This window comes from Saimiri boliviensis, chromosome 8 (genome assembly GCF_048565385.1).
Source record: "Saimiri boliviensis isolate mSaiBol1 chromosome 8, mSaiBol1.pri, whole genome shotgun sequence".
Lineage (NCBI taxonomy): Eukaryota > Metazoa > Chordata > Mammalia > Primates > Cebidae > Saimiri > Saimiri boliviensis.
Window position 1 is genome coordinate 64,430,920 of NC_133456.1, and position 27,742 is coordinate 64,458,661.

At 36.4% G+C, this 27,742-nt stretch overlaps 1 protein-coding gene across 5 annotated transcripts in view; it reads right to left on the reverse strand.

Annotated features, from left to right (window-relative positions):
* CNTN3 (contactin 3) overlaps positions 1-27,742 on the reverse strand; it is a 335,565-nt gene that overhangs the window by 103,094 nt on the left and 204,729 nt on the right. For all 5 annotated transcript variants that reach the window (XM_039477684.2, XM_074404562.1, XM_074404559.1 and 2 more), the window contains one exon: positions 52-255. In XM_039477684.2, coding sequence (XP_039333618.2) covers positions 52-255 — 204 coding nt within the window. The remainder of the gene's footprint in view (positions 1-51; positions 256-27,742) is intronic.

A 27,742-nucleotide genomic window follows, 5' to 3' on the forward strand; every position in this document is an offset into this window, starting at 1 on the left:
CAGCCTCGGCACCATTTGCACTAAGAATTGCACTTGGAGAAGTTTCATTACCATCAGAACGTAGCACCAAAGGGGTTGGAGAGCCCAGCACTCGGGCATTGGTCACCATACTTGTCACCACACACATGTAATTTCCCACATCAGACGGCTCCACCTTAGATATGTAGAGGTGCCCTGTCTCCTGAGAGACAAATCTCCGACTATCTTCTTCAACAAATGATGGGTATTCATTGAAGATCCAAGCATACGACAGTTCTAATAAATTGTTGGAGAAAGGAATTCCATTATTAAAGACAGTTTTCCATTGTGTCCTTAATATAGCTATACAAACATCACCTTTACTTCCAAGTAGTGCTGAGTGTTTTTGTTGCAGGCCATGAAGAGAAGAAGTTATGTGAAATATCTCTCCATTTATTCTTTATTATTATGGAGGACCTCGTTGATTAGCATCCAGGTGGGAAAAATATTATTACTGTCATCATATCTCTGCTTTAAACACTTCTGACAAGCTTGTCTGGTCTTGCTCAACTTTAATTTGTGTCTCCATTCTGCCTGTACCATGATATTTCAAAATTAACAATCTAATCATGTCAATTCCTGACATCAAACTTTGCGAAGTTCTTTAACCTTTCAGACATAAGGCAAAATTGCTTAGCCTGAATATGAGGCCCTTCATGGTTAAGGTCCTGCCTCTTAGAAGCCCCATGCTTTCTTTTGTCCCTGAGTCTTGTGCACATACTGCTTCTGAGGCCTACACCTCTTGTTGTCTCTGTCCTGTCTTTGGCTTTCTCCACTTTCAACATCGACCCCATTCTTTGAGATAACTTTCAAATGGTTTTCAAAGTTTGGTTCCAACATCAGGGATCACCTCCTCGGTGAACTCTTCCTTAATCCTCCTACCCTGGGTTGATGGTCCTATATAGAACAGTTCTAAGCTTATTTCAACTAAAACACTTATCAGTGTGTAACATTCTACTTACTTGTCTGTCCTCCTACCACTTGTTAAAGAAGTGATGTTAGTTTTTATTTCGCCTACCTTTCCCCTCCTCCAAATTAGCAAAATGAAACACCCAAAAGAATTTAGTAGGTCCTCAATAAAGATTCATTGAGTTAGTTAAGGATACAATTATTCTACTGACTAACGTCTATGTAAAGTACATTATGAGAGTTTTCTTGAACTTTATGGCCAAAGTGAATCAGTTTTCTGCAAAGGAACCATTGTTCTTCTCTTTTGTGATAATGAGGGCTAGATAATAACACACTGCTTTGTTCTGGAAGCCCAGAGTGTTCAGCACCAAATTGGGATTTAAGCAGAGTTATTGTGGTTGGCTTCCTTCTTTCCTGACCCCTATTTTCTCTTAGTTGCATTAACTCTACTTTATTGATTCATTACTGTAATGATTTTCCAAAAGAGATTTTACAAAATAACTTTTGGAAAACATATGAAATCAGAATAAATTTAATGAATAATAAGTTCAAATATATTGAAGACATAATTCTAATAGTGAAAGGTCTTTCCTTTTGGTAAAGGGAAAAGTAAATCAATATCCAAATAACAGTGAGATAAGGAGAATGGTTAGATGAGATCTTCCATGAGTTTCGTAGGAGGGACAGGTGCCATTCCTTCACGGCTGAGGAACAGGCTTAAAGGACAGGAGAACACCCCAACAAGCAGGGATAAAAGCACTCCAAGTAGAGTGAAGAACATGGAAAAGGCCACCAGAGAAGAGAACATGCTAAGGACCTGGAAGAAATAAAGATGACGACGGATTCCCATTCACAATGTAAATGCAAATGTTTGATGTTTCCATAATGGAATGTCTATAGACATCCAAAAACATTGATTTTAACCTCAAACTGATCTTTACATCATGCTGTCATATTGGTATAATGTTTCATGAAATTCCAGTCAGTCATGTGGTGAGTTGTGAGCTCTAAAATCACTTACTGGGTTGCATGAAACAAACGCATCTCAAACATTAATTCCATGGTTAGTCATCTCATGCCTACCCTTATGGTGCTTTTCTCTTGGATTAGTACTGAATAAACTATAGAGAAAAGTACTACTAGCAAGGTAGGTTGAGTTTGTTCTGCAGGTGTTAAAACTGGCAGCCCTTCAGGGTCTTCCTGCTGCTCTTGAGCATCCAGTTCCACTCCACATTCCCCAACTCCTGCAACCTCGCTTTCCAGTAAAAGAGGCAAAGCAATCTTTCTCTGCTGTCCAATGTGTTCTACACATGAAACTAACAAGGCTATCCTCCTCCCTTTTATCCAGCCAGATATCCACTGCTCTCCAGTATGGTAGGCCTTAGCAGGGCATTAGGAACAAAAAGTCAATCTTATTAACCCAGTTTATATTAAAAAAAAAAGAATGGCTTGTAAAAACTGATTCAGAGTCAGAAAACCTAAAATCTGGTAAATTCATGCAAGATAATATTATACATTAATGAGAATGTATGAACAATAACTCAATGTAACACTTGGAACAAATATCACAAATACAATTCTGATTGAAAATGTGCAACTCAAAATATTTGCATAACTCCCTTTATAATGTTTATTTTAATCCTAATGTTAACATTATTGATACTTAAAACATTATTATATTGTTAGAGAGATATTATGGTGGCTTTGCCTATATGACATAGTAACTGATTGACACAGGAGAAATAAGGATACATACAGTAACTGATTGATATAGGAGGAGGAAGGAAGCCAAATTATTAAAATTATTTTAAGGCTGCTCCCAAAATGAGCATGAAGTGGATATGTACAAATCAAGGTACAGACTGGTATACACATGGAGGTTCCTCCTTATGTTTCATTTCAAGAGAACCTACGGCACAGAACACAGTTGATTGCTGGCCTCTACCTGCTACCCCAGGAGCACTGCAGCCACACACCTCCCTGCGCTGCTCCTTGTACTGAATTAGATGGGGGTACTAATGCTGGCTCGTTTCTGTCCCATGAAGGATTTCTCTAATGGGCAACTCTGGCTCAGCAATTCCCCATTTTTACAGCCACAGCATCCTCAGAACTGTGCTGCAGTCTGACATTCTTCCTAAGCAAGTTTTCCTCCCTGCTCTTTGTTCACTGACATGGGACCTGACTTGCAGTCTGAGGCTCTCTGCCTATTTCTGCTCCTTCCCCTTTTTTCTTTTACAGATACTTTTCCAGTATTTTTTTTTTATAAGTCTGATCCTTTAGTTTCATCTTGGTGTATGTGTCTCTGGGAATCTGAACATGGGGTTGCCGTAATTGAGTAACAGACTCTCCTCTGTACTTAAATTTGCTCCTCCCATTGAATTCTGAGCGAATGTCCATTTTCATTGATTTTCTTTCCTAGGGATAACTGTCCTTCTCCCTAGTTTCCATTGATATAATCTCCTCACTTCACTCGCACTCTTCAAATATGCAAACTGACTCCTGATTAATTCTTTTTTTTTTTTTTTGAGACGGAGTTTCGCTCTTGTTACCAAGGCTGGAGTGCAATGGCGCGATCTCGGCTCACCGCAACCTCCGCCTCCTGGGTTCAGGCAATTCTCCTGCCTCAGCCTCCTGAGTAGCTGGGATTACAGGCACGTGCCACCATGCCCAGCTAATTTTTTGTATTTATAGTAGAGATGGGGTTTCACCATGTTGACCAGGATGGTCTCGATCTCTTGACCTCGTGATCCACCCGCCTCGGCCTCCCAAAGTGCTGGGATTACAAGGTTGAGCCACCACACCCGGCCAACTCCTGATTAATTCTTGGTCCCTGTCCTCCAGACAAGTGAAGGCAGGACAGCATCTCAGAGTAAAACAGTATGAGGCTACTCTGAGATCTCCACTGAAGGAAGAAGAAAGAAGAAAGAAATTCACCACTTATAGATTTCACCACCAAAGAAGAAAACATTTCACCATCTTCATGGGCCAAACTGCTGGGCAGCCCTAAACCTTCATGTAAAATTTGAAAACAAATGGAAAGAAGCTTCGGTTTTGCAAATTAGGATTTCTGCATTCTTTGTTTAGGAATTAGCGTAATCAGGCAAATTTGGAGGTCTGTCTCAGAATAGTATGTTAAAATCCCTTGAATTACACTGGGCTTACATTCTTGTACAATCACTCAACGTAAAATTTCAGTGGTCCTCATAAAACTGTCCAGAAAATCAACATTCTATATACTTTATAATATTGAAAGCCACTTTAAAAAAGTTTTTTTTATAAACACTCCCTTTCACTTTGTATCTCAACAGCATAGTATGCTTAATTTTATATTAAAAGCACAATAATATGGTCTACCTATTGAAATACTATGTAACTGAATAATACAATGATCTTCCCCCACCAATTCTCCCAAACACCACCCCAGGAAATCAAGAGAGTAAAGATCCTTGATGAACAACAAAGAAAAAGTAACTCTACAGTTTTGAGCTTGGATAAAGGGAAGAAACAGGAAAAGTAAGTGGAGCAACTCTGGGGCTGGAAAAATGTGTAGTAAGAACAGACTCTTGAGACTCAGACAGAGGATCTAGACACAAATGTTCAATGAGTTGCTGGGTGATTCAAATATAAGTTTAAGGGAGATTTTGGGCCTAATACTGGTGTGGTAGGCAGAATAACTGTCTCCAGAAGAAGTCTACATTTGAATCCCTGAAACCTGAAAATATGTTACTTGCTATGCCAAGAGGGAATCCACAGACATGATTAAATTAAAGATCATGTGATGAGAACCATCTTGGGTGATCCAGATGGGCCTAATGTAAACCCAAGAGTCCTAATAAGATAGAGGCAGGAGGGTCACAGACAGGAAAAAGGAAAGGTGACCACAGAACCAGGGGTGGTAGTTACAGAATCACATTTCAAGATGCTGTGATCTTGGTTTGAAGATGGAGAAAGAGATCATGATTTCTGGAAGCCAGAAAAGGCTGGGAAACAAAGTCTCCCCTTAAAACTCCACAGACAACACAGGCCTGCCAATTCCTTGATTTTTAGCCAAATGAAACTGATTTTGGACTATGGACTTCCAGAACTGTAAGAGAATAAAATTGTGTTGCAGTAATTTGTTACAAGAGCAATAGAGAAGTACTACACTTGGCAAAGGTGATTAAGTTAACCATCTTGCTGTGAATTCTGGTAGGCACACTGTAATCACCAGGGTCCTTAGAAGGGAAAGAGAGAGGCAGAGAAGTCAGAGAAGGAGGTATGACTATAAAAGCAGAGATCTGACCTGTATAATCACTTGCTAGTGGCTAAGAGCAAAGGAGCATGGGTAGCCTATAGAGGCTACAAAAGGAAAGGAAATGGATTCTTCCCTAGAGCTCTGAGGAATAAAGACTTGCTGACACCTTGATGTTAGCCCAGTGAGACTTGTGTTGGACTTCTAACCTACACAACTGTAAGGGAAGAAATGTCTGTTGTTTAAAACAGGGGTCCCCTACCCACCCACCCACCCACCATATTCACAGACCAGTAATGACCTATGGCCTGTTAGGAACCAGGATGCACAGCAGGAGGTGAGCAGTGAGCAAGCAAGCAAAGCTTCATCTGTATTTACAGCCACTCCACATTGCTCACATTACCTCCTGAGCTCTGCCTCCTGTCAGATCAGGGGCAGCGTTAAGATTCTCATAGAAGCACAAACCCTCTTGTGAACTGCACATGCAAGGGGTCTAGGTTGCATGCTCCTTATGAGTATTTAATGCCAGTTGATCTGTCACTGTCTCCCATCACCCCCAGATGGGACTCTAGTTGCAGGAAAACAAGCTCAGGGTTCCCACTGATTCTACATTATAGTGAGTCGTAGAATTATTTCATTATATATTACAATGTAATAATAACAGAAATAAAGTACACAATAAATAAATGCAATGTGCTTGAATAATCCCCAAACTCTTCCACAGATTCAGCCCAGTCCATGGAAAAAATTTTCTTTCACAAAACAGATCTCTGATGCCAAAAAGTTTGGGGACTGCTGGTTTAAAGCCACTAAGTTCGTAGTAATTTGTTATACTGGCAATAAGAAATTAACATAAATAATGGTAATAGCTAACAACGATCAAGTGTTTATTGTATGTCAGGTATAGTGACAAGTGTTTTGGCTAGAATTTTCAAAGAAAAACAGATGAACAGAGACAAAAAAAAAAGTAAAAAAAGGCTGTACTTGGAAAGCATAAAGAAGAATCGGGTTTTATTAAATATGTTTATAAGGTCAATATAATGCTGAGGTATTCCAAAAGAGATACCAAACTACAACCTCCAAACAAATAGATTAGTGATTTATTACATTTCTCAAATATTCAGACCCTTGAAGACATAGAAAAAAATCAAACATGCATTTAATAGAGTTGTACACTGTCATGAGAGGTCTGAAGAAATTTGTAGCACCTATCTTTGTTTATAGACTTTCTCTTTGAGAGGGAATGAAACATAACTTTTATGTCTTAGAGAGAAGAGCTGCACTAACTTCTCATTTATTGCCTCCATGACTACGTTTATATATATATATATATATATATATATATATATGCACTTATATATCATTCTGATTAAAAATGTTTGAGAATAATATGAGTTATGCATTCTGCATATAGTAAAAAAATCTGTTATAATACTATGAGAGTTTACTTATCATAACAATCTGCATTTGCAATAAATGTTAATTGTATCAAAGCAAAATCCATATCAAATCAGTATTCTTTGGAGATTTCTCAAAACCATTTTATGTACTATGATAAATAAAAAGCTGCAATAAAAATGATAATTTGATATACTCAAACAAGCTAGACTTTACAAAACCTTTCACAATGTCTTGTGTAAATCACAAGCACATTATGTCAAACAACTTGGCCAGTGGGCTTTCTATTAACAATGCTACGTGAATATTAAGAATATGAATTTTTTTTTATTCAAAAGCCAAGATGTTTTACCAGTCAAAGCTATAAATTTAAAAAATGAAGTCCTGAAACTCTGCTTTCTAAAAAGTAATATGTGATGAATGACATTCTGCTTCTAGCTACATTCTTTCCCTGGTCACTTAAGTATAAGACCAGTCAATTTAACATGAAATATGTCACTCTGGTGTTTACCTGGAGATACATTAATACATATAACACTGACATTTAAGGTTTTATTTGTAGTTCCATTGTAAAATTCCATTATGAAGGAGATTTAATCCTTGGTATGGCCACTTTCTAGAAGAAATTCTGTCAAACAAAACTGCAGTTACACAAAATTGTAAAAGTAACTTGGGCCATTTTCTGTGATGCCAACTGGGAAGTCTGACCCACTTTAAGACAAAGTATATTTAAAAGGGTGTGAAAGCTTTCTTGATGTCATTCAAGATTTTTATCATCTATTCACACAATCGGGAGGAGAATTTTGCTCTGGTACTTACAAATGACACCACTTTGGTGAAAAGTTTGGCATGCAGTATGTACTCAATGATCTAAAACAACGTAGAAAACCAAAGATAATTTAAGGTTCAAATAACACATAGTCAATGGTTAGGACTGAAGAGTCTGTACTGTAAAGCAATAGGCATCTATCAGTATGTGTAACATTTCACTGCATTATCTTTTAAGAGTTGTATTATAAGTTGTTGCTTTGGGGTGACACTATTAACAGCATATGCTTCCTTGTTTAGAATAATTGTTTACCTAATCCATTTTGATTTAGGAACTAACAGGTCAGATTTGTGAGGATCCTAAGATAAGGAGAAGAATGATCAAGGAGGGAAACACTAAAAATGCTATTTCCTTTCTCCCTTCATACTTCATGGCTGGTTCTAGGACAGAGGTTAGAGAACTCTAAGTGTCCTCCTTAGTTAACTAAATGTATTAGAACACAATCACACTCATTCAATTACTATTGTCTGTCTTTTCTTTTATGCTACAGGAGCAGAGTTCAGTAGATGTAAAAGAGACTGTATGGTCCATAAAGCTTAAAATGTTTATCTGATCTTTTAAGAAAAGGTTTGCTGAACCTTGTCCTAGGTCAGTGATATCCAGAGATCAAGTTAAGAGTTTGACACTCCCTTAACTGTATTCTTTTATTTTTACTCCTCTTGCCTTTGTAGGGCTATCATGGTGTCCTAACTCCCACAGGAGGCTTCACACAGCTCATGCTAGGCCCCTAAGACTTTGGTACTCAATATTTTCTGTTCCTCTCTCTTGTTTTAGTCTCTGCTTTTAGTTCAGCATATATGAGCCATTTCCACTGAGAAACAGAAGCTTCCAAGAGATCCATTTCTTTGATACTATTCGAGTACATTCAATTCTACCATTTTCTTTCAGGAACAGACACCAGTGGGTATGTTTCATCATACGTGACTCTGTAAGGTATTTCCATGCTTTGTCTTCATTTTTTTTTTTGAAGCAGAGTCTCACCCTGTTGCCCAGGCTGCAGTGCAGTGGTGTGATCTTGGCTCACTGCAGCCTCTGCCTCCTGGGTTCAAACAATTCTCCTGCCTCAGCCTCTCGAGTAGCTAGGATTACACGTGTCCGCCACAGTGTCTGGGTAATTTTTACATTTTTAGTAGTGATGGTATTTTGCCATGTTGTACAGGCCAGTCTTTAACTCCTGACCTCAGGAGATCCTCATTGGTTTCATGTTTAATGCAATGAAATCCACCAGGGAAACATCTTTCCTAACAAATGTCTCTTTCCTAGTACCAAGGCTGCTGCTATTGATATAGCAGTGTCCTTGACATGCCCAAATGAAGTGCTTACCTTCATATCTGTAAATGCAAAAATGCGAAGAGCAACTCTGGAAGCTATTTTGTATTTTTGCGTGCATTCTGTATCCTTTCTTTCTCTCATGAGGATTTTTTTTTTAAAGGGAACTTCCCTGCTCCCATCTTCAGTTGAAGTTCTTTTGGTGAGAATGACTATCCTTCACTCCTTGCTCCAAAGACATCTCAAGATGAAGAAGTGTAATCATGGGACGCAATGCAATGACACTCGAAACAGGATGCCCAGTAATGGCTTGGGGGGACTGAAGAGGACTAGCAACAGCATTAGCAAGACATTTATTGACCTCCTTCCTTTGGCAAGGCTGCTAAAGAAGCATGGCATTGCTAAAGAAAGGAGTTTAAATTTTTACAGCAGAGAATATGACATGGTGAGGGCTGGATAGAGTTATTGTGTTAATTTATGAAGCTTAGACAATTCCCTCATGCCACAGTCTCATGTCTTGCAGTTCCTGCAAACTCCAGTCTTATCCCTGGACTTGCTGATACAGTGATGAGACTCAAGAAAAGATCCCCAGAATGACAGCACTTGCACTTCAGATAGAATGAACTAGGAAATGGCATGCATTTCTTCTCTGCTTCCTCATTTTTAGTATCAAAACGTACCTTTTCAAAAGAGTTCAGAGCCCCTGAAAATGTTAGAAAGCAATCTTAAGATTAGCTCCAAACCAAAATGCTGTCAACACTAGACATTTCATTGCCAAGATCTGCTTTGTGTGCTGAGAGAAAGTGCTTTGTAATAGCACATTTTGCACATAGCCATGCTTGATACAATGCGCATTTTGGTGTGCAGATCTCAAATTTATGCCAAAGCCCTGTTGCCAGACTTGCACTTTCCTCATCACTTACACTGAATAGCAAGCATTTTTTATGACTTCAGTGACAGTAGATAACAATTTCTTTTTTAGTTCAGTGCTGGAGAAGATAAAGAAGCTTACAGCTCATTGGCGTGCTAATTGTAGACAATTATTATTTGATTGACCTGCTTTGCTATTAAAATGATATGCAAAATGTACACTGCCCTTGCAAAATGGAAATTTTATTTAGTATATCCTAACTATAGAAAGCCCATCCTTTAATGAATCCAAAGGTAGTGCTTTTGGATTTTAATTCCCATACCAACTCTCAGAAGCTAACTCCAGAGAGGGGCTTCATCAGGTTGCAAATGACACAAAAGAACCAAACAGACAGGGAAAATGTGCAATAAAATATATGAAATAATTAAAGGCTAGTGAATAAAGGTGCTGTATCACAAAAACACTGTCCATTCCACAATACACCTCATTTTCTTTTATCAAAATTTATACTCGTTCCTTTAAGGGATGTCACGGGGGCTTCATTGTTCTTTTGCATTGCGGGTGATTTTTAAAAGCTTAGTAAAATGTCCATTTTCACTGGTAAACAGAAATGAGGTCATTAGCAGAAGATGAAGTCACCCTGCCAAATCACAAGGGTCTTCTTACCAGGAACAACGAACAGCTCCTTAGAAAGCTGGAAAAATTGTTTTCTTTCTCTCTTTTATGCAGACACATACACATACACCCCACTACTATTTACTGTTAGTTGCACATTAAGCTATTCATCAAATAAACACCATTTAAAAACTTATTTTAAAAGGAATCTTTTACCCTTACTGAATGATACCTTTTCTGAATCAATTAAAATATGTGATGGCTTCATTATAAATTACACTATTAAAATAGTACAGTCACCTGACATTTAAGAAATAGTGGCTGCATAAGTACTTGATTATGGAAGGATATGCAATTATGTCTGAATACGCAAAATAAACATGAGAACAAAAAACAATGCTTAAAGAAATTAATAATCAAAAGTAATCCCAGTCCGTCCTTCAAATCAGTAGGGCTCTATCAATGCTGATTTCTTTAGGTCCTAAAGGATATGCTGGAGACTTCACAGCTACCTCAGGTTCAAGTCAAATATTGATAGTAGTTTGGCAGGCTTTGAGAAAAGTGATAGTAAAGAGTAAGAAAAACAGTGTTTGTACTAGCTCAGTAATAAGTATCTATGTTTATACATACATTTCTATCTACCCCCTACACTCTCTTTCCAGTTCTTGTCTATGCAAATATGTCCAGGAAAAAAGAATCTATCTCTCTGTGACTCTGTAGAAAAAGTCTTTTGAAGCCTGAAATAAAGAATTGCAACAGACTTTCTACAATTTTAATAATTTACCTAAAAAAGCCCTGTTGATGTTAGAAAGAAATATGCATAAATAAATATAAGGTTACTGCGTAAATTCAGATTTCAGTAAAAATTCTTATGTGTTTAATGTTTGACTCTTTAAAACTTTAAAATAATGTTTATCTGTAATTGAGAAATTATAATGATATATTTTATGGGGTACAATATGATGTTCTGATTTATGTATACAATGCAAAATGCTTAAATCAATTAACATATCAACTAGCTCACATACTTACCCTTATTTTGTAGTAAAATATACTGTTGGCAAATTTGAATCATATAATACATTACCACTAACTATGGTCACCATACTGTTCCACAGATTTCAAAAACACATTCCTCCTAGCTAACTAAAATTTTGAGCCATTTGACCAACATTTTTGAATTGTCCCTTAACTTCCCCCACCAGCAGCCTCTGTTTCTGAAAGTTTGACTTTTCTAGATGTCAACTGTAAGTGAGGTCATGTGATATTTGTCTTTCCGTGCCTGGCTTTATTTCACTTAGCATAATGTCTTCCAGGTTCATCCATGTTGTCACAAATGACAGAATTTCCTGTTTTGTAAAGGCTTGATAGTATTCCACATCGTACACATACAACATTTTCCATATCCATTCACCTACTGATGAACACTTAGGCTCAGACAATATCTTGGCTATTGTGAACAGTGCTGCAATGAAAATGGAAGTGCAGGTATCTCTTCAGAAATGGCCTCTTTCTGATCTTTGATTGTAAGTAGTTTTTATGTTGACCAACAGGCTTATTTATCAAATCTTCCATTGTCATTACTTTATATTTGATACTTTTCTATCAAATATGTATTAATGCAATGAATAATTTCTGATCAATTAAAGATTTACACCTGAAGAAACAGCTGAATGTCCCTAATTCAGAGTCTCTCCCCCAGTTTCCAGTACTTGGAAGTAAGGAACAGTTAGAGAGTGAGAAGTGAAAATTGGCAAGAAAATAAAACTTGCTCTTATTCTACTCATATCCTGTTCCTCTAAGCCCCCCAGGAATGATGTTATGTCAATTAAATGATATAAAACATTTCAATCTAAAAATAATTTATAGTAGTAGCCACATGTTTGTTATTTAAATGGGTTTTCTTTATCCCTATTATATTTTTCAATACTCCATCTAACTAAGCTAACATACAATTTTAAGTAATAAATGTGTGTTGAATTGATCAATAAAGGTAAAGACATAGGAATGAATGATAGGTATCCTGATGTACCACCTGCCAAAGGCAAAGTTTAACTAAGGAATTCTATAACATTGTATTTCTGTGCTATGCAATTGTCAGATTTTTTCCTTTCTTTCTTGTTTTGAGACAGGGTCTCACTCTGTCGCCCAGGCAGGAATCTGGTGACAGGATCATGCTCACTGTAGCCTTGGCCTCCAGGGCTCAGGTGATTGTCCTACCTCAGCCACCTGAGTAGCTGGGACCACAGGTTCATGCCATGAGGCCTGGCTAATTTTCTAATTTTCTGTAAAGACGAGATCTCACCATGTTGTCCAGGCTGTTGTCAAACTTCTGAGCTTAAGCGATCCGCTCACCTCGGCCTCCCAAAGTGCTGGGATTATAGGTATGAGCCACCACACCTGGCCCTTTCATTTTTAAAGAGACAGTTATTCTAATCTGATTCTTGCTCTAATATAAAAATGCTGAATTGACTGAATACTGGCTTCATTGTGATTTTCAAAATTATAGAACAGGAATTCACTGAGGTAGACAGAGTTACAGTAATAAAAAGTGAATGTGTCCTAATTTGACTTCAAAGAAGTGGCTCAGCTCATTTTTGCCTCAGGCAGAAAGCTTTCAAAGCTCATGCTATAGCCCTCAATTTGTAGAAAGGGCATTGGCCTTTCAAACCAAACTGAATATTTAATATGATCTAAGTATAACGGTTCTATTTACAGTTATCCTTAACCTGTAGTAAAGTTTACGTTTACTTCTTAAACAATTTTCTTTCCATTTCTATTTTTCAAAAAAGAAACAACTATAATAGAAGTTGTAAGAGCACTGTTCCCCACCTTTTTTAGTTTCAGCTATATTTACCTGAAACAAACAATACAAGGAAATGCAGTGCAACCACCTGTTCCCTCTTCCATGCACTTTTGTATAAAGCAATTCTAATAAAGGAAATAGGTCTTCTTGTAAAAAGAAAAAGCAGCAATCATGTGAGTGTTCTTCCACCAACATGATAAAAAGCTTTTCTTTCCAAGAAGCAAATATGTAGACCTGCAGCAAAAGAGCATTACATTGTGCCTTGACCAAAGTCAAGAACAAACATACCTAGGAATTCTAATCTGTTTAACACAAATGGTCATTGGTTCTCTTTCAACTGGACAAATACTGTAACTTTATTTCTTCAACTAAGGATTCAATATTACATCTTCCATTTATTCTCCCTAACAATATGAAATTATTTTGAAAATAAATTCCTGTTTAAACAAGTTGTCCTGATGATTTACCTTTATTTTTTAATTTTTTAAATTTTTTTTTCTTAATATTAACTGAGGTGATATAAAGATCTCTTCTTTTCTGTCATTTACATTTTGGCAGTGCATAGTCTGTTATAAGTAAAAGCAATGCATCTATTTTGGTTACCCTGTGGGACTGGAGTCCCCTGTTTCTACACACTTTTTCTGTCTTTTCTGAGACCATATGCTGTATAGGGCTCTGGGAATTACCGAACTGCTCATATTTGTTTTGTAACACATTTTATCTCAATAACATATCTTCTGGGGTATTTATAAGCATGTTTATTTCTTTCATCCCTTTATTTTATTAATGCAATTAGTTGATGGTCTGCTGGCATACATCGAAGAGTCTTTCTAGCTTCTGATTTGAATGTGTTAAATCATAGGCTATTTAGTGTCATGTTTCAGATCAAGCAACCTCATAGCCATATTTTATTTCTGTCACTCATAGACACTTATCTTACTTGGGCTCTGATAAAAATAATAAATTTTATCACTTCTCGTTAGAGAAGGATTTTCAAATTCAAATTAGCAAATTTTCTTTTGCACCATTTGGTCCCCAAAGGAAATGTGATAAAAGCGAATAAGAACAGTCTTAGCAATAAGGATTTGGCCATCATCCCCTAGGGTGCCAGAAGCATGACCTTTAATGGTGGCTGGTAGACAGAGTATAGAACATCTCCCCAAATTTCCTTTTGGCTTTTTATATATGAATATATGAAGGGAAGTTTCTCTGTCACTTAACAAGGAGGAACAACAAAGCTAATGCAGAGAAGAGCAATTCAGAGGACAAAATACTGTTTAAGGACACAAAAGTGTTTGACTATGCTATCTCTGATTGTTAAAGTAAACTGAAATGAACTTTTTGGGCACTTTTGGAAAGAGGACAGACCTCTGCATTGGAGTCACAGGATTTGAAGTTTACACTTGTCTTTGTCCTTTGGGCATGTGCCCTTTGATAAATTCATTTAAACTCTCTGGTCTCAGCTTTTTCTCTTACCTGAAAAATGAGAGGTTTACGTGACATAGCTCTGGTTGCCAACCTGTGGGATGTGAATTCTTCGGGGTCTCTGGAATTTCCATTAGGATTAGATAATCCAATATGCATGCTGTGGTTGATGGAGAGGCTGAACTAATTCTATGTTATAATTTATGTATGCAGGTCTTGCTTTTTAAAATGTGTGAGCAATGCTGTGATTAACAAAAATATACTTCGGCCAAATAGTGTTCCTGAATTCATCATAACTTTTGGACATCAAATAGTTTCTCTTTCAAAAATATGAAAACCAATAAAAGCAGCTAAGTTGACTTCTCACTGTGAGCCAAATACTTATCTTGGCAACTTGTACATATTAACTTATTTATTCCTCACGTAAGTATAGGAGGAAAGTACTATTATCATCCTGTTTTACAGATGAGGGAACCAAGCTGATGGAGGAAGCCCCCTATATTATAGTTGGAAGGATCTGAATCTAGGCAGTGAGAGTCAGAGCCTGAACCACTACACAAAGCTGTCCTCTCTATGCTGGCAACAGTAACATTTTGACAGTTAAAATGTATCCACGAATTCAAGTGTTTAAGATCTCTTTTAAACCTTAAAATCTTAAATCTTCTTTACAGGTTTAATTTTGTATAAAAGACAGTCTAGGGTAGTGGTTACAAACATGAGAATATGGCTGGGCGGTGCCTCATGCCTGTAATTCCAGCACTTTGGGAAGCTGAAGAAGGTGGATGGCTTGATCCCAGAGTTAGAGCCAGCTTGGGCAACATGGTGAAAATCTGTCTCTATAAAAATGAGCTGGGCATAGTGGTACATGTCTGTAGTCCTACCTACTCAGGAGGCTGAGGTGGGAGGATTGCTTGAGCCTGGAAGGGCAAGGCTTCAGTGAGCCATTATTGTACCACTGGACCCCAGCCTGGATGACAAAGCAAGACCCTGTCATGAAAACAAAACAAAATAATAATTAAAAAAACAAACAAACAAACAGAAAACACGTACAAAAAACAAACAAACAAACAAACAAAGCAATTTAAAAACATGACTAAGTTCCAACCCTGGTTCTGGTATCTGTTAACTCTGTAAGCCAGGGAAAGATTCTTTTCCTCTCTATTCTTCAGTTCCCTTGTTTGTAAAATTAAGATGATGACCTCATAGTTAGGTCATGTGGATTAAATAAGATAATACATACCAAATCCATACAGGCATGTATAACAAATGATGAGTGTTCAATAAATGTCTGTGGTTAGAGTTCTTGTTTTTGCTGTCATTTTGGTCTTGTGTGAGTGTCCTCAGAGGGTATTCTACAGAGGAGGATCAAAATGTAGGTTCTGTGGGAGAAGCAGAGAGCCAGGGCTGGATACTGCATATACTGCAGTCAACCAGTCCTTTCTGATTCAAGGAGTGAAGAAATGGTGTAGAAGAGAGCAGACAAAAACAACTGGAGGAGCTTAAGATACTGACAGTGGGCGGCAATGCAAGCAGGTGTCAAACAAGTTTCCTGTGCTTTGTTGACAGTAAGAAGCTCTTTAAAGTGATGGTGTAGGGAGATTTGATTCCTATGACCAATCAGACTGAATAATGGGAGCTGCTTTTTAATAGTATTTTGCTGCAATTTTTGGAGACACTAAGAGAAATACTTGCAGATGCATAAATACTACTATATATTAAAAACAGATGGACAATGTGGCAAGAATAAACCTTCATCAAAATAACTGACTAAATAGTATATATTTATAGACAGAGCAAAATAAAAGAACTATGCAGGAAAAAAACCCAGGATTAAAATGTTACTCTCAAGAGAATATAAGCCAATGAAAATGTTCCAAAAAAAAAAAAAAAAAAAAAAAAAAACTCATCTGGTCTCCCTTGAATAGAAACTTAACAGGACTAAACTTCGATTCTGAGAAATACTCAAAATGCAGAAATGACAAAACACAGCATGTTTTCCGCTAAATTAGTCGGACAGAGCTAAGTTTGCCAGGAAGGCAGGAGTTCACAGTACAGGTGGTGTAGAATAAGCAGGGGGTCCGTCTATGGCTCTGAAGAGTGTCAAAAGCTAGCAGTGATTTGGAGTTCTATTTCTAACTTGCTATTTCCAAATGGGAATAATTATTTCTAAATGTCAGTAGACTGTCTCTAATCTTAAGTTGTGGAAATATCTCGTTACATCTCTATGCAGCCAGAGAGAACTTGCTTTGCCTTTAAAATCGGAACAGCTGTTCATTAAATGCTCAACTCCACACCATTGTTTTGGGTAGTATCCAGATATTAATTGAAAATGAGAGAAAGGTCTTCATTCTACTTAACTTTTGAAGCCTGATGATGACATACAACAAGGTAGGAAAAGAAACAATTTATATTTAACGTTCTAACATCATCTATAAAATGGGACATTGGTAATTAAAAATGTTCTTTTCTCTCCTGTGGTTGATAAATTTGCATCCTGGGCTAAAGGGAAAATGTTTAAAGGTGGATGATGAACCCCTAGTAGTTCTCCCAGCTGACAGCTGAGGCAGATGGTCTACCATTGGCTCTTGGAATAGCCAGTCATTAGCCCATCACAGTGCCAGGACAGTGTCTGATAGACATAATTTCACTGAACTAAAATCATCCTAGTGTTTCTCAAAAAGTAAGCAACTAACATACAGCAAAAACCAATTAACATTGATAAATACAATAGGTACATGAATTTAAATAAAATCTACACTGTAAATATTAAGAATCTAATATTTTAGAAGTTTATTGAGTATATAAACCATCCCAAAATATTATGTAATTTTTATAATCAGATACACTGAAATTGAGTGCCTTTCATATCACTAATTTTAGAATTTCAAGTATTTTAAGTATGACTCAAAAGCTCAGTTTAAGAAAAATTATAGCAAGTGAGTACACAGAGGTTTCCATAACTGCTAAAAAAAGAAAAAACACAAACAGAAAATAGCTCTAAAAATCAAGTAATAGATTTATTTTTATAAAAAACTTCTCTATCAAAAAACATCTATAAAATAAATCCCAGTAATTATATTTAGTCTAACAAATATTTTCCAATAAATTACATTCTAAGAAACAGCAAAAATAGTCTTTGTAAACACACAATATGCCCTACCCTTTTTTCTTCACAGGGCATTCCAAAAAATTGCCTACCAGCACACAGGCAAGATAAAATGGACTGGCCTTTACAACTACAACAAAGAAACCCTTTGTATTCCATACCACAGGACGTCCTGGATAAAATCAGAGAAATCATATTTTATAAGCATTCATCAATTGCTTATATTTACTTAAAAAACAGCTAGTCCGCCACTTGCTTTATTCATTTCTTATGTTAGTTACCACATTGTAGTTTGATTATTAAAGTTAATTCCTGCTGTTTTCTGTATTAGAGATCAATATATATGCTCTGGAAATCTGTCTTACATGACTAATTAATTTTTCAGTTTTGATTCATACAGTCAACATGCAGCTTCAACCAACTTTGTGTACAAGTTACTGAGAGGAGAAACTGTACAAGTTACTGAGGTATTTAAAAATAGAATTTTAATATTAAAAACCACTGATCTTTATCTCTTGAATACTGTATATTTGAGTAGATATTTACAGACAAAGTTTATGGAATTATACTGGCTTTTACATTACAGACTAAAATTAAATCATCTTCATGTGGTCACTGAATTAATAAGTTGGATTAATTTTGGAAGTTATTTTAACACATTGTTCAATAAGTAAGAGCTTTCTAGTTACATAAGGAAAACAGATATTCTCCTTTTTTCATGGGAAGATTATGTCTGAATCTCATAAAAGTCTATTTAAAAACCATTTTACAGAAACAAATACGATAAATAAAAGTAACTCCTAAAAGTCCTGTAGAAATATTTTTGTGCATTATATGCTATATGCTTTGAAAACTCTTACATATGTTGAGAAGAGTATTTTATAGTTGTGATAACAATACTAATAGTAGTGACAGTAACAGCTAATACTTCATGAGAATTGACTGTGCCAGGTATTATCTTACTGCACACTGATACCTTTTTTAATCTTCAAACCATCACATTAGGCAGTAGGTTTTATCCTCATTTTAGAGATGAGAGCATTGAGGCCCATAAAGGTTAAAGATCTCAAGCATAATAAGAGGGGGAAGTGGTGTTTGAACCTAGCGTAATTCCTAAGTCTCTGCTCCTCAAATCTAAGCAGTGCACACACTAACTCAGACTGGCCATTACTGTCGCCTTCTCCGTCCTAAATCCAAGCTCTATTCCATATGCCAAAGAAAAAAGAGAAAAATGAAGCTACAACTTAGATCCCAAACCTAACGACTTGGAAGGAAGCCTTCTTATTCTCTCTGAAATAAATAATGAGCTCCTGAAAGACATAATTAAGATTCTTAGGAACAAGTATGATGACAAAATTTGTAGGAGACAACACTAAAACTTCGCCTTTCTTCAAATCTATTCTTTTAAACTGACCCCCCGCCCCGCACCCCGCTATTCACATGCCTCCCTCACCCCTCCCTGTAGTAAAATGGTACAAGGAATTATATGCGATGATCTTCTAAAGGTACTCTATGAACTAACAAGAACAAAAGTGTCATCTCTTAGCCAACCGATCTCATTAAGGGCATTACTCCAAGTCAACTTAGGGCTCTAATAGATCAGGATTCCCAAATCCTACAGTATTTGACCTGGGTAGGACTGAGGCCCAGAATGTTGGCTTTTGTTCAAGGGTTTGACTAAATAGAAGAAAAATGTTAAACAGCCCTAACATGCCATTTTTACTTTATCTATGAGATTATGTTTTTGTTGTTGTTGTTGATTTGTTTTTTGAAAAAGTCTATTTTATGATAGAATACTTGGCTCCGATTCTACAGTTCTCTATGTCAATGTTCATTCCATCAGGCCCCAGAAAGCTTTGAGCTGCTTTGGGAAAAAAAAAAAAAAATCAAGAACTAGACTTAACCCATTTGGAAGCTCTACCATACATTCTGAAAGGTAGGCATGGGAAAGGAAAGCAGAAGTCACAGAAGGAAAGCAGTCCATGCTCAGAATTGTACACTGTCACCATCAACATCGGCAAAGCAGCCACAGCCCATCAGGCAAATCGGGTCAGACGGAAACCTTTCCTGGTTGACAGGATCCACCCATCCATATGTTCTTCAAATGCCTACTTAACACTTAGCAGATGCTTCCCCAACACAAATTACACCATTATAAACGTGGTAATGGGATAAGAATAAAAGATTTAGCAGTGTTCAGATATATGGGTGAGTGTCACTAGGCAATCAGAATTAGGATACACAGGTTAATTAAGGAAAGAGGTATTAAGGAATTAAAAAGGCACTGTGTACTCTTAAAGTATTTTCTTTTACATTTATTTGTTTTTCTGCCACTACTCTATTTATCATATAATAATAATATGAACTCGTTTTTGGTCATGAATTACCAGAAATGTGTCTTAACAGAGGAATTAAACATATAATAGCTTATAATATGAATGAAGGTATTTTAATAACTTTGGATTTGGCAGCCCCGTAAAACATGATGACCACCTTGAGATTTAAATGGAAGGTAGCAGCCTTGCTTGGTGCAAACAGGCTTCCCCAGGATCATCTATGCTCTGTCTCACTGCATGCTTCCTCCTTAAAATGGTAGTTTCTCAGATTAAAGAAGATATGGAGTATTATATTACCATAAACATATACACTGCTAGCAATGTGTACATCTGGTTACTAGTAAACATTTGTTTATTATGCTGGGCGACGGTAGGAAGTAGTGCTCAGGTGCATGAGCTCTGATCTGGCTCTACTGATTACTGATTACATGACCCTGAGTAAGCTACACACTCTGAGCTTATGTCCTCAACTGTAACATGGGGAAAATAATGGTGCTGTTGAGATGAAATAACTTAATATATATAAAGTATATCTCTGTGGCCCATATTAAATTAAATGCTCACTACATGTTATTTGTTGGTATTTTGCACTCCCATATAGTTTGATTCTTTTTTTCTTTTCTTTTTTTTTTTTTTGAGATAATCTTTCTCTGTCACCCAGGCTGGAGTGCAGTGGTATGATCTTGGCTCACTGTAACCTCCACCCCTGGGGTTCAAAGTGATTCTCCTGCCTCAGCCTCCCAAATAGCTGAGACTGCAGTCACATGCGACCATGCCTGGCTAATTTTTTGTATTTTTAGTAGAGACAGGGTTTCACCATGTTGATCAGGCTAGTCTTGAACTCCTGACCTCAGGTGATCTGTCCACCTTGTTTTCCCAGAGTGCTAAGATTACAGGCGTGAGCCACAACACCTGGCCTCCCATATTAGATTCTTAAGTAAGACATTGCCTTCTAATTTCTATGAGAATTGTGATGTGACTTTGCTCAAATAAGTAGAAATAGGCCCTGAGATGTGGGAAAAATAGGAGAAGTAATGGAGAAAGGGAAGAATAGAAAATAAGAGGAAAGGGGAAGTGAAGGAAGGAAACAGGAGAAAAAAACAACAGTGAGAGAGCATGTAAACTAGGTTCTAAGAATGTGAAGTATTTATATTTAATTCAAGGATATTAATTAAAGAGTGTTACTCCAACAAAGAAAGGGCCTGCTTAGGCAAGGGAGTTACTCATGAAGTAAATTACAGCTGACAAGACAATGGCTCTACTGGGTCTTTTACATATATTCCCTCTCTTTCCTGTTTTTAACCTTTTTGCCATTCTTCCTTACTTTTGTCTTTCCTTTTCCCTCCTTCCCTTCCATCCTCTTTTTCTTCCTTTCTTCCCTTCCTTCAACAAATAAACCTCTATTCAGCAATCACTAAGGCTTTAGAACATCATAGAAGAATATCTATAAAAATGTCAATATCTAAAAGCCAAAAGGTGAGATATTAGGTCAAGAGAATATTGTATAGGAGAACAAGACAGAGAGAGCTCGGTGTTAATGAGCATATATTAGCAGACAAGTTAGAGGATTTCCTTGTCCTAGGGAGCTTACATTCTAGTAGTGGAAGGTAGTTTGTTAGTGAGCAAACACAAATATGTATCAAAAAGATACCAAGTGCTAATTAATGCTACAAAAGGAATGTTAAATGACTGAGGCAATAGAAATGGACTTGGGAGAAGTACTTTGAGCAGTGTAGTCAGGGACATTTTTTTTTTTTTTTTAATTTTTGAATTGAGGTTTAACATCCGTATAGCAGAGTGCACCATTTTAATTGGACAGCTTGCTGAGTTTTTGCATATGTATTTACCTGTTCAAGTTTCACCCAGATCAAGGTCTAGAACATTCCCAGAAATGTAGTTTATGTCTTTTAGTTTATCATAAATGGTACTGTGTTATGTAACTAATTATCTGTCTTAATTTTTTTCAAAGGTGCTATTTAAAAAATCTAGCCACACTGTACCTTTTATCATGGTTTCTAACCTATATACAACACTCGATGAAGTGCATCTGCCATATTTTACTTATCCTCTATCCCAGTAAAGGACTCCAAGCTTGCTTCCATTACTTCAACAGTCCAAATCCGACTGAAAGAAACATCTTCAAACACGAATCCATACTGAACTATGTGAGATATTTTTTTCCTAATACATGACTAGGAGCAGAAGGTCTATATCTGAGTCTGAAAACAAGCATTTGACTAACCAATGTATGACTGCAAGCCAGAATGCACACCACTATGCACTTCCAACCCGCAGTGCAGATCTGATTGTTGGTGTTTAAATGTGTATGCGCTGCCATCTCATAATTTTGAAAGTCTGTTCACAGAATTCTAAAACTTTTTAATTTCCTTCTGTTAAATCACTGTTCCTTCCCTGGTATATTTTTGAAGCATGTGACCTTCCCTTTCTTGATGATTTGCAGGGGGAGTGTTATTAGGGAGCTAACACTTAAACCAAAATGTAATTATCAGGGAGGCGCCGACCTTGAAAAGATAAGGGAGTTCCAGGCTGTGCAAATATCTCGGACAAACTCCCTCAGGCAGGACTGAGGCTGCCAGGTAGAAGGAACACACAAGACAGCCAGTATGGCTGGAACAAAGAGGGAAATGGGAAAAGTAGGACTGAAGTCAGAGAGAAAGCAAGAGCCAAAAAGAGTTCTGTTATTCCAAATCCACCACAGCATGCCAAGTTTCCCTCTTCCATTTGCAGACTCTTTTAATGCTGAACCTGACCTTTTCCATCCATCAATGAACACAGAACGACAAGCACAATTGTAGCTGATATACCTCTGAAAGTTTAATAGCAATAAAGATAGATCAACACTTGTGATTCAAAGCACTTAGAGCATCACAAAAGTACATTCTATAAAAACCTCAATAACAAAAAGGTAAAAGATGAGATATTAGGTAGAGGAGATATTATGGAGCAGAATAAGAAACACTCCGAAAATTGCTTATTTCTCATGGGAAATGCCAAAAAGAATAATAATAATAATAAACTTATCTAATTAGAGCAGTCTGTGGAGATGCTCAACTCAAATTAATACAGAAATGAGTTTACACAAGGTAAGGGATTTTGAGACTTAAATTTATGGACAAAACTGTTCTTCTTGTTTATTAAGTTGAAACACAAAGGGTAGTAAGTTAATAGCTATAAAACTGAAGGAAAAACTGCATCTGATTAATGGAAATAATATAGAGTGAGTCTCAATAAAGTACATACACTTTGTAGATGTTAATTAACCAAAGAGTCACTGCAAAATAATGTGATTTTGAAGCAGTGTATTATAAGGCTATTAGAGAAGAGAAATAGCAGACTTAACTTTTAAATCCAGTATAGAGCAAAATGCCAACAGATTTACCATTTGAGTGACAATAAGAGTGTACATTTTATCGGGAGATGACATCCAATCTCAACTTTCCTTTCTGGTTGACCGTAAAATCTATGAAGATGATGATTGTTACCTAAGTTTTCCATGAAAAAAAGAAGTAAAGAAAAGTAAACACTAAGTGAAGCATATTTATGTTTATCTAGCGACATACACATTTTTCAAAAGTTGAAATGAAAGTTAATCTCTCTTTGTAAAGTAATTTGATTAAAAACGATGGTGTGAAACTAACAAAGATAGAGAAAGGCTTTTAAGCCTTTGCAACAAAAGTTGAAGCGACCTTTACAAACAAGAAAACCACTGCTTTCTTTCAACTCTTTATTAGTGGCTTTTAATTTTAAAAGAAGATAGGATTTTAATCATTCCTTGTTATTACGCTGTGAAGATAAGTAAAATAATGTGCATGGAAGTGCTTTGAATTCACAGAAAAAATTCTGTAAATGTAAGACTACTGTTATTTTACATTAATATATGGAAAATGTTTCCTGTGCAATGTAAATGAAATATACATGAACAAATTAATAAGATCAAATGTAAATAATGTAAATTAATCTAAAGATTTTTTAAAAATTGTAATCAACAAAGTGGCTTGAGAAGTCTAGATTAGATACTTGCATGTACATGCCTGGAGTATTTATTGCTCCCCTACAAACTGCTTCTGTCCTTTTCTGTTTCTCCTACTAGACCCTAAGCATCACAGGACAGAACTTTGTCTTCACCTCTGTGGCCCCAGAGTACAGGATGATATAAGAGCTTGGGAATAGAAGAATTCGTGTAATCAAACCACTCTACCCAATCAACAGCTAAGGGCATCATACATTCTTTGAAGAACATAACCAAGACTGACTTCGTTCAGCTAATCTGAAAAAAATTACAACATCCACATTTCTTGTTATATCTTTATACACACATAAACACACACACGTATGTGTGACTGGAATGATGCTGAAATTAGAGCAAAATAGCAAGACAGACAAGAGTCTCACTCAAATGAGTACATATTTATAAAGAATTTACAATAGTGGCTAGTTTTTAGTAATGGTTATATATTGATGAAGTGCCTGATTTAGCAATCCAGGCCATTCTGGTTATTAGTCAACCTTGGAAAAGTTATTTTATTGCTCTGAGCCTCGGTTTTCTTATCTCTGAAAAGTGGGATAATACTCCTTATTTCACAGGGTTACTGTCAGGGATAAAATGTAAAAATGAAATGCATTTAGCAGAAAAGCTTTCAGAACATTACAGGCTTACTTTGTTTTATTGTGATTCCCAAATACTGTGTTTTTTGTTGTTGTTGTTGTTGTTTTTTTTACAAACTGAAGGTGCCTAGCAGCCCTGTGTAGACTAAGTCCATCAGCACCATTTTCCAAACAGTATGTGCTCACTATGTGTCTGTGTCATACTTTGATATTCCTTGTATATTTCAAATGTTTTCATTATTATTACATCTGTCGTGATAATCTGTTACCAGTGATCTCTGATGCTACTGTTGTAATTATTTTTTTGGGGGGGGGGGTTCATGAACCCTGCTCATATAAGATGACACACTTGATGAATAAATGTTCTATGTTTTCTGATTACCAACTGATGTATTCCCTGTCTCTCTCTCTTACTCTCTCTTGTTGGGCATCCCTATATGCCAAGACATAACAATATTGATATCAGGCCAATTAATAATCCTACAATGGCCTCTAAGTGTTCAAGTGAAAGGAAGAGTACTTAAAATCAGAAGCCAGAAATGATTACGTGTGGTAGGGAAGGGCGGTTATGTCAAAAGCCAGGATACGCTGAAAGCTAGGCCTCTTGCACCAAATGCTTAACTAAATAGTGAATGCAAAAGAAAAGTTCTTGAAGAAAATTAAAAGTGCTACTCCAGTAAACACATGAATGATAAGAAAGCAAGACAGCCTATTGCTGATTTGGATAAAGTTTGAGTGAAAATCAAACCAGCTACAATATTCCCTTAGGCCAAAGCCTAATCCAGAAGAAGGCCCTAACTTTATTCAACTCTAGAAAAAGCTGAGAAAGGTCAGGGATCTGTAGAAGGGAAGTTGGAAGCCAGCAGAGGTTGGTTCATGAGGTTTAAGGAAGGAAGCCATCTCCGTAACATAAAAGTGCAAGTGAAACAGCAAGTGCTGATGTAAAAGCTGCAGCATGTTTTCCAGGAGAGCTAGCTAAGATCATTGATGAAGACAGCTACACTAAACAGCAGACTTCAATGTAGATGAAATAGCCTTCCTTTGGAAGAAGATGTGATCAAAGATATTTATAGCCAGAGATAAGAAATCAAGCCAGGTTTCAAAGCTTCAAAGGAGAGGCTCTCTTGTTCAGGACTAATGTAACTGATGACTAAGTTGAAGCCAAACCAATGCTTATTGACCATTCCAAACATCCTAGGGCCACTAAGAATTCCACTACATCTACTCTGCCTGTGGTCTATAAATGGAAGTACAAGACATAGGTGATAGAATATTTGTTTACAGCAATGGTTCACCAATTATTTTAAGTCCACTGTTGAGACCTACTGCTCAGAAAAAATATTCCTACACAAATATTACTGTTCACTAACAATGCATCCACAAGCTCTGATGATACACAAAAGGATAAACATAGTTTTCATGCCTGCAAATACATCCACACTGCAGCCCATGTTACTACTGCAATTGTTTTGTGGTTCTTCAAACTGTGCTCATATAAGATGTCAAACTTGATCAAAAAATGCTCTATGTGTTACGACTACTTCACCAACTTGTATTTCCCCCCCGCTCTCTCTCTCTTTCATTGGGCCTCCCTATTCCCTGAGGAAAAACAATATTGAAGTTAGGTCAATTAATAATCCTACAACAGCCCCTAAATGTTCAAGTAAAAGGAAGAGTAAATTTGATTTTCAAGTTATAATACTTAAGAAACCCATTTCTCATGGCTGTAGGTACCATAGATGGTGATTCCCGACTGATCTGGGAAAAGTAAATTGAAAACCTTCTGGAAAGGACTCATCATCCCAGATGCTATAAAGAATCTTTGTGATTCTTGGGGGAGGTCAAAACATCAACATTAACATGAATCTGGAAAAAGTGGATTCTAACCTTCACATATGACTTTGTGTTCAAGACTTCAATGGAGGAAATAACTGAGATGTGGTGGAAATAACAAGAAAAATAAAATTGAAAGTAGAGCCTGAAGAGGTGACTGAATTGCTACAATTTTATGATAAAACTTCATTGAATAAGGAGTTGCTTCTTGTAGATAAGCAAAGAAGGTGGTTTCTTGAGATGAAATCAATTCCTGGTAAAGATCCTGTTAGACACTGCTGACATGACAAAAAGGCATTTAGAATATCATTTAAACTTAGTTAATAAAGCAGTGGCAGGGCTTAGAGGACTGACTTCAATTTTGAAACAAGATTTACTCTGGATAAAATGTTATTAAATAGCATTACATGCTTTAGAAAAACCTTTTGTGAAGGAAGAGTCAACTGATGTGGCAAACCTCACTGTTATTTTATTTTAAGAAACTGCCACAATCACCCCAACCTTCAGTGGTCACCATTCTGATCAGTCAGCAGCCATTAACACTGAAGCCAGACCCTCTACTAGCAAAAAAGTTTACAACTTGTAGAAAGCTCAGATGATTGTTGGCTTTTTTTTTTTTTTTTGCAATAAAGTATTTTTAAATTAAGGTATGGACATTGTTTTTTAGTCATAATGCAATTGTACAAACACAACTTTTATATACATTAGGAAGCCAAAACATTTGTGTAACTTGCTTTATTGCCCTATTTGCTTTACTGAGGTGGTATGGATGGATTCCAGACCACAATATCTCTGAGATATGTCTGCACTTCTTTTTCCCAGTGGTTGTTGTCTAAGTTTTAAAAATTCATTTAGCTCAACTTTTAAAATGTGTACCAAACTTTATTCTTAAATAATTTACTTTTGGTATAGTGAGTTTCAATGATGAGCAGTCATACGATTAGAAAGGCTTTAAAGACACTTACGTAAGGGTGAAAAATGAGTAGATCGTTTAATCTGTGGTTTCCACCTGTTTATTCCCTATTGCAATTTATATAAGCTTTGATTGAGCACTTATCACACGGCTAAATTTTTAATTTTTAATTTAAATTTTTAATTTAATTTTTTAAGAAAAAAGTTTAATTGACACATAATTGTACATATTTATGGGATACACAGTGACATCTCATAAATACATACCATGTATGTATACATACAATGTATAGTGATCAGATCAAGATAGCATATCTACCATCTCAAACATATATCATTTCTTTGTCTTAGGAATATTCAATATCCTCCTAGTTATTTGAATATATATATTATTATTGACTATAGTCAGCCTACAATGCTATAGAGAAGTACAATTTATTCTCCTATTTAGCTGTAAGTTTTTTGGTTTTTATTATTTTTAACTTTTAAGTTCAGAGCTACTGTGCAGATTTGTTACATAGGTAAACTTGTGTCATGGGGGTGTGTTGTACAGACGAT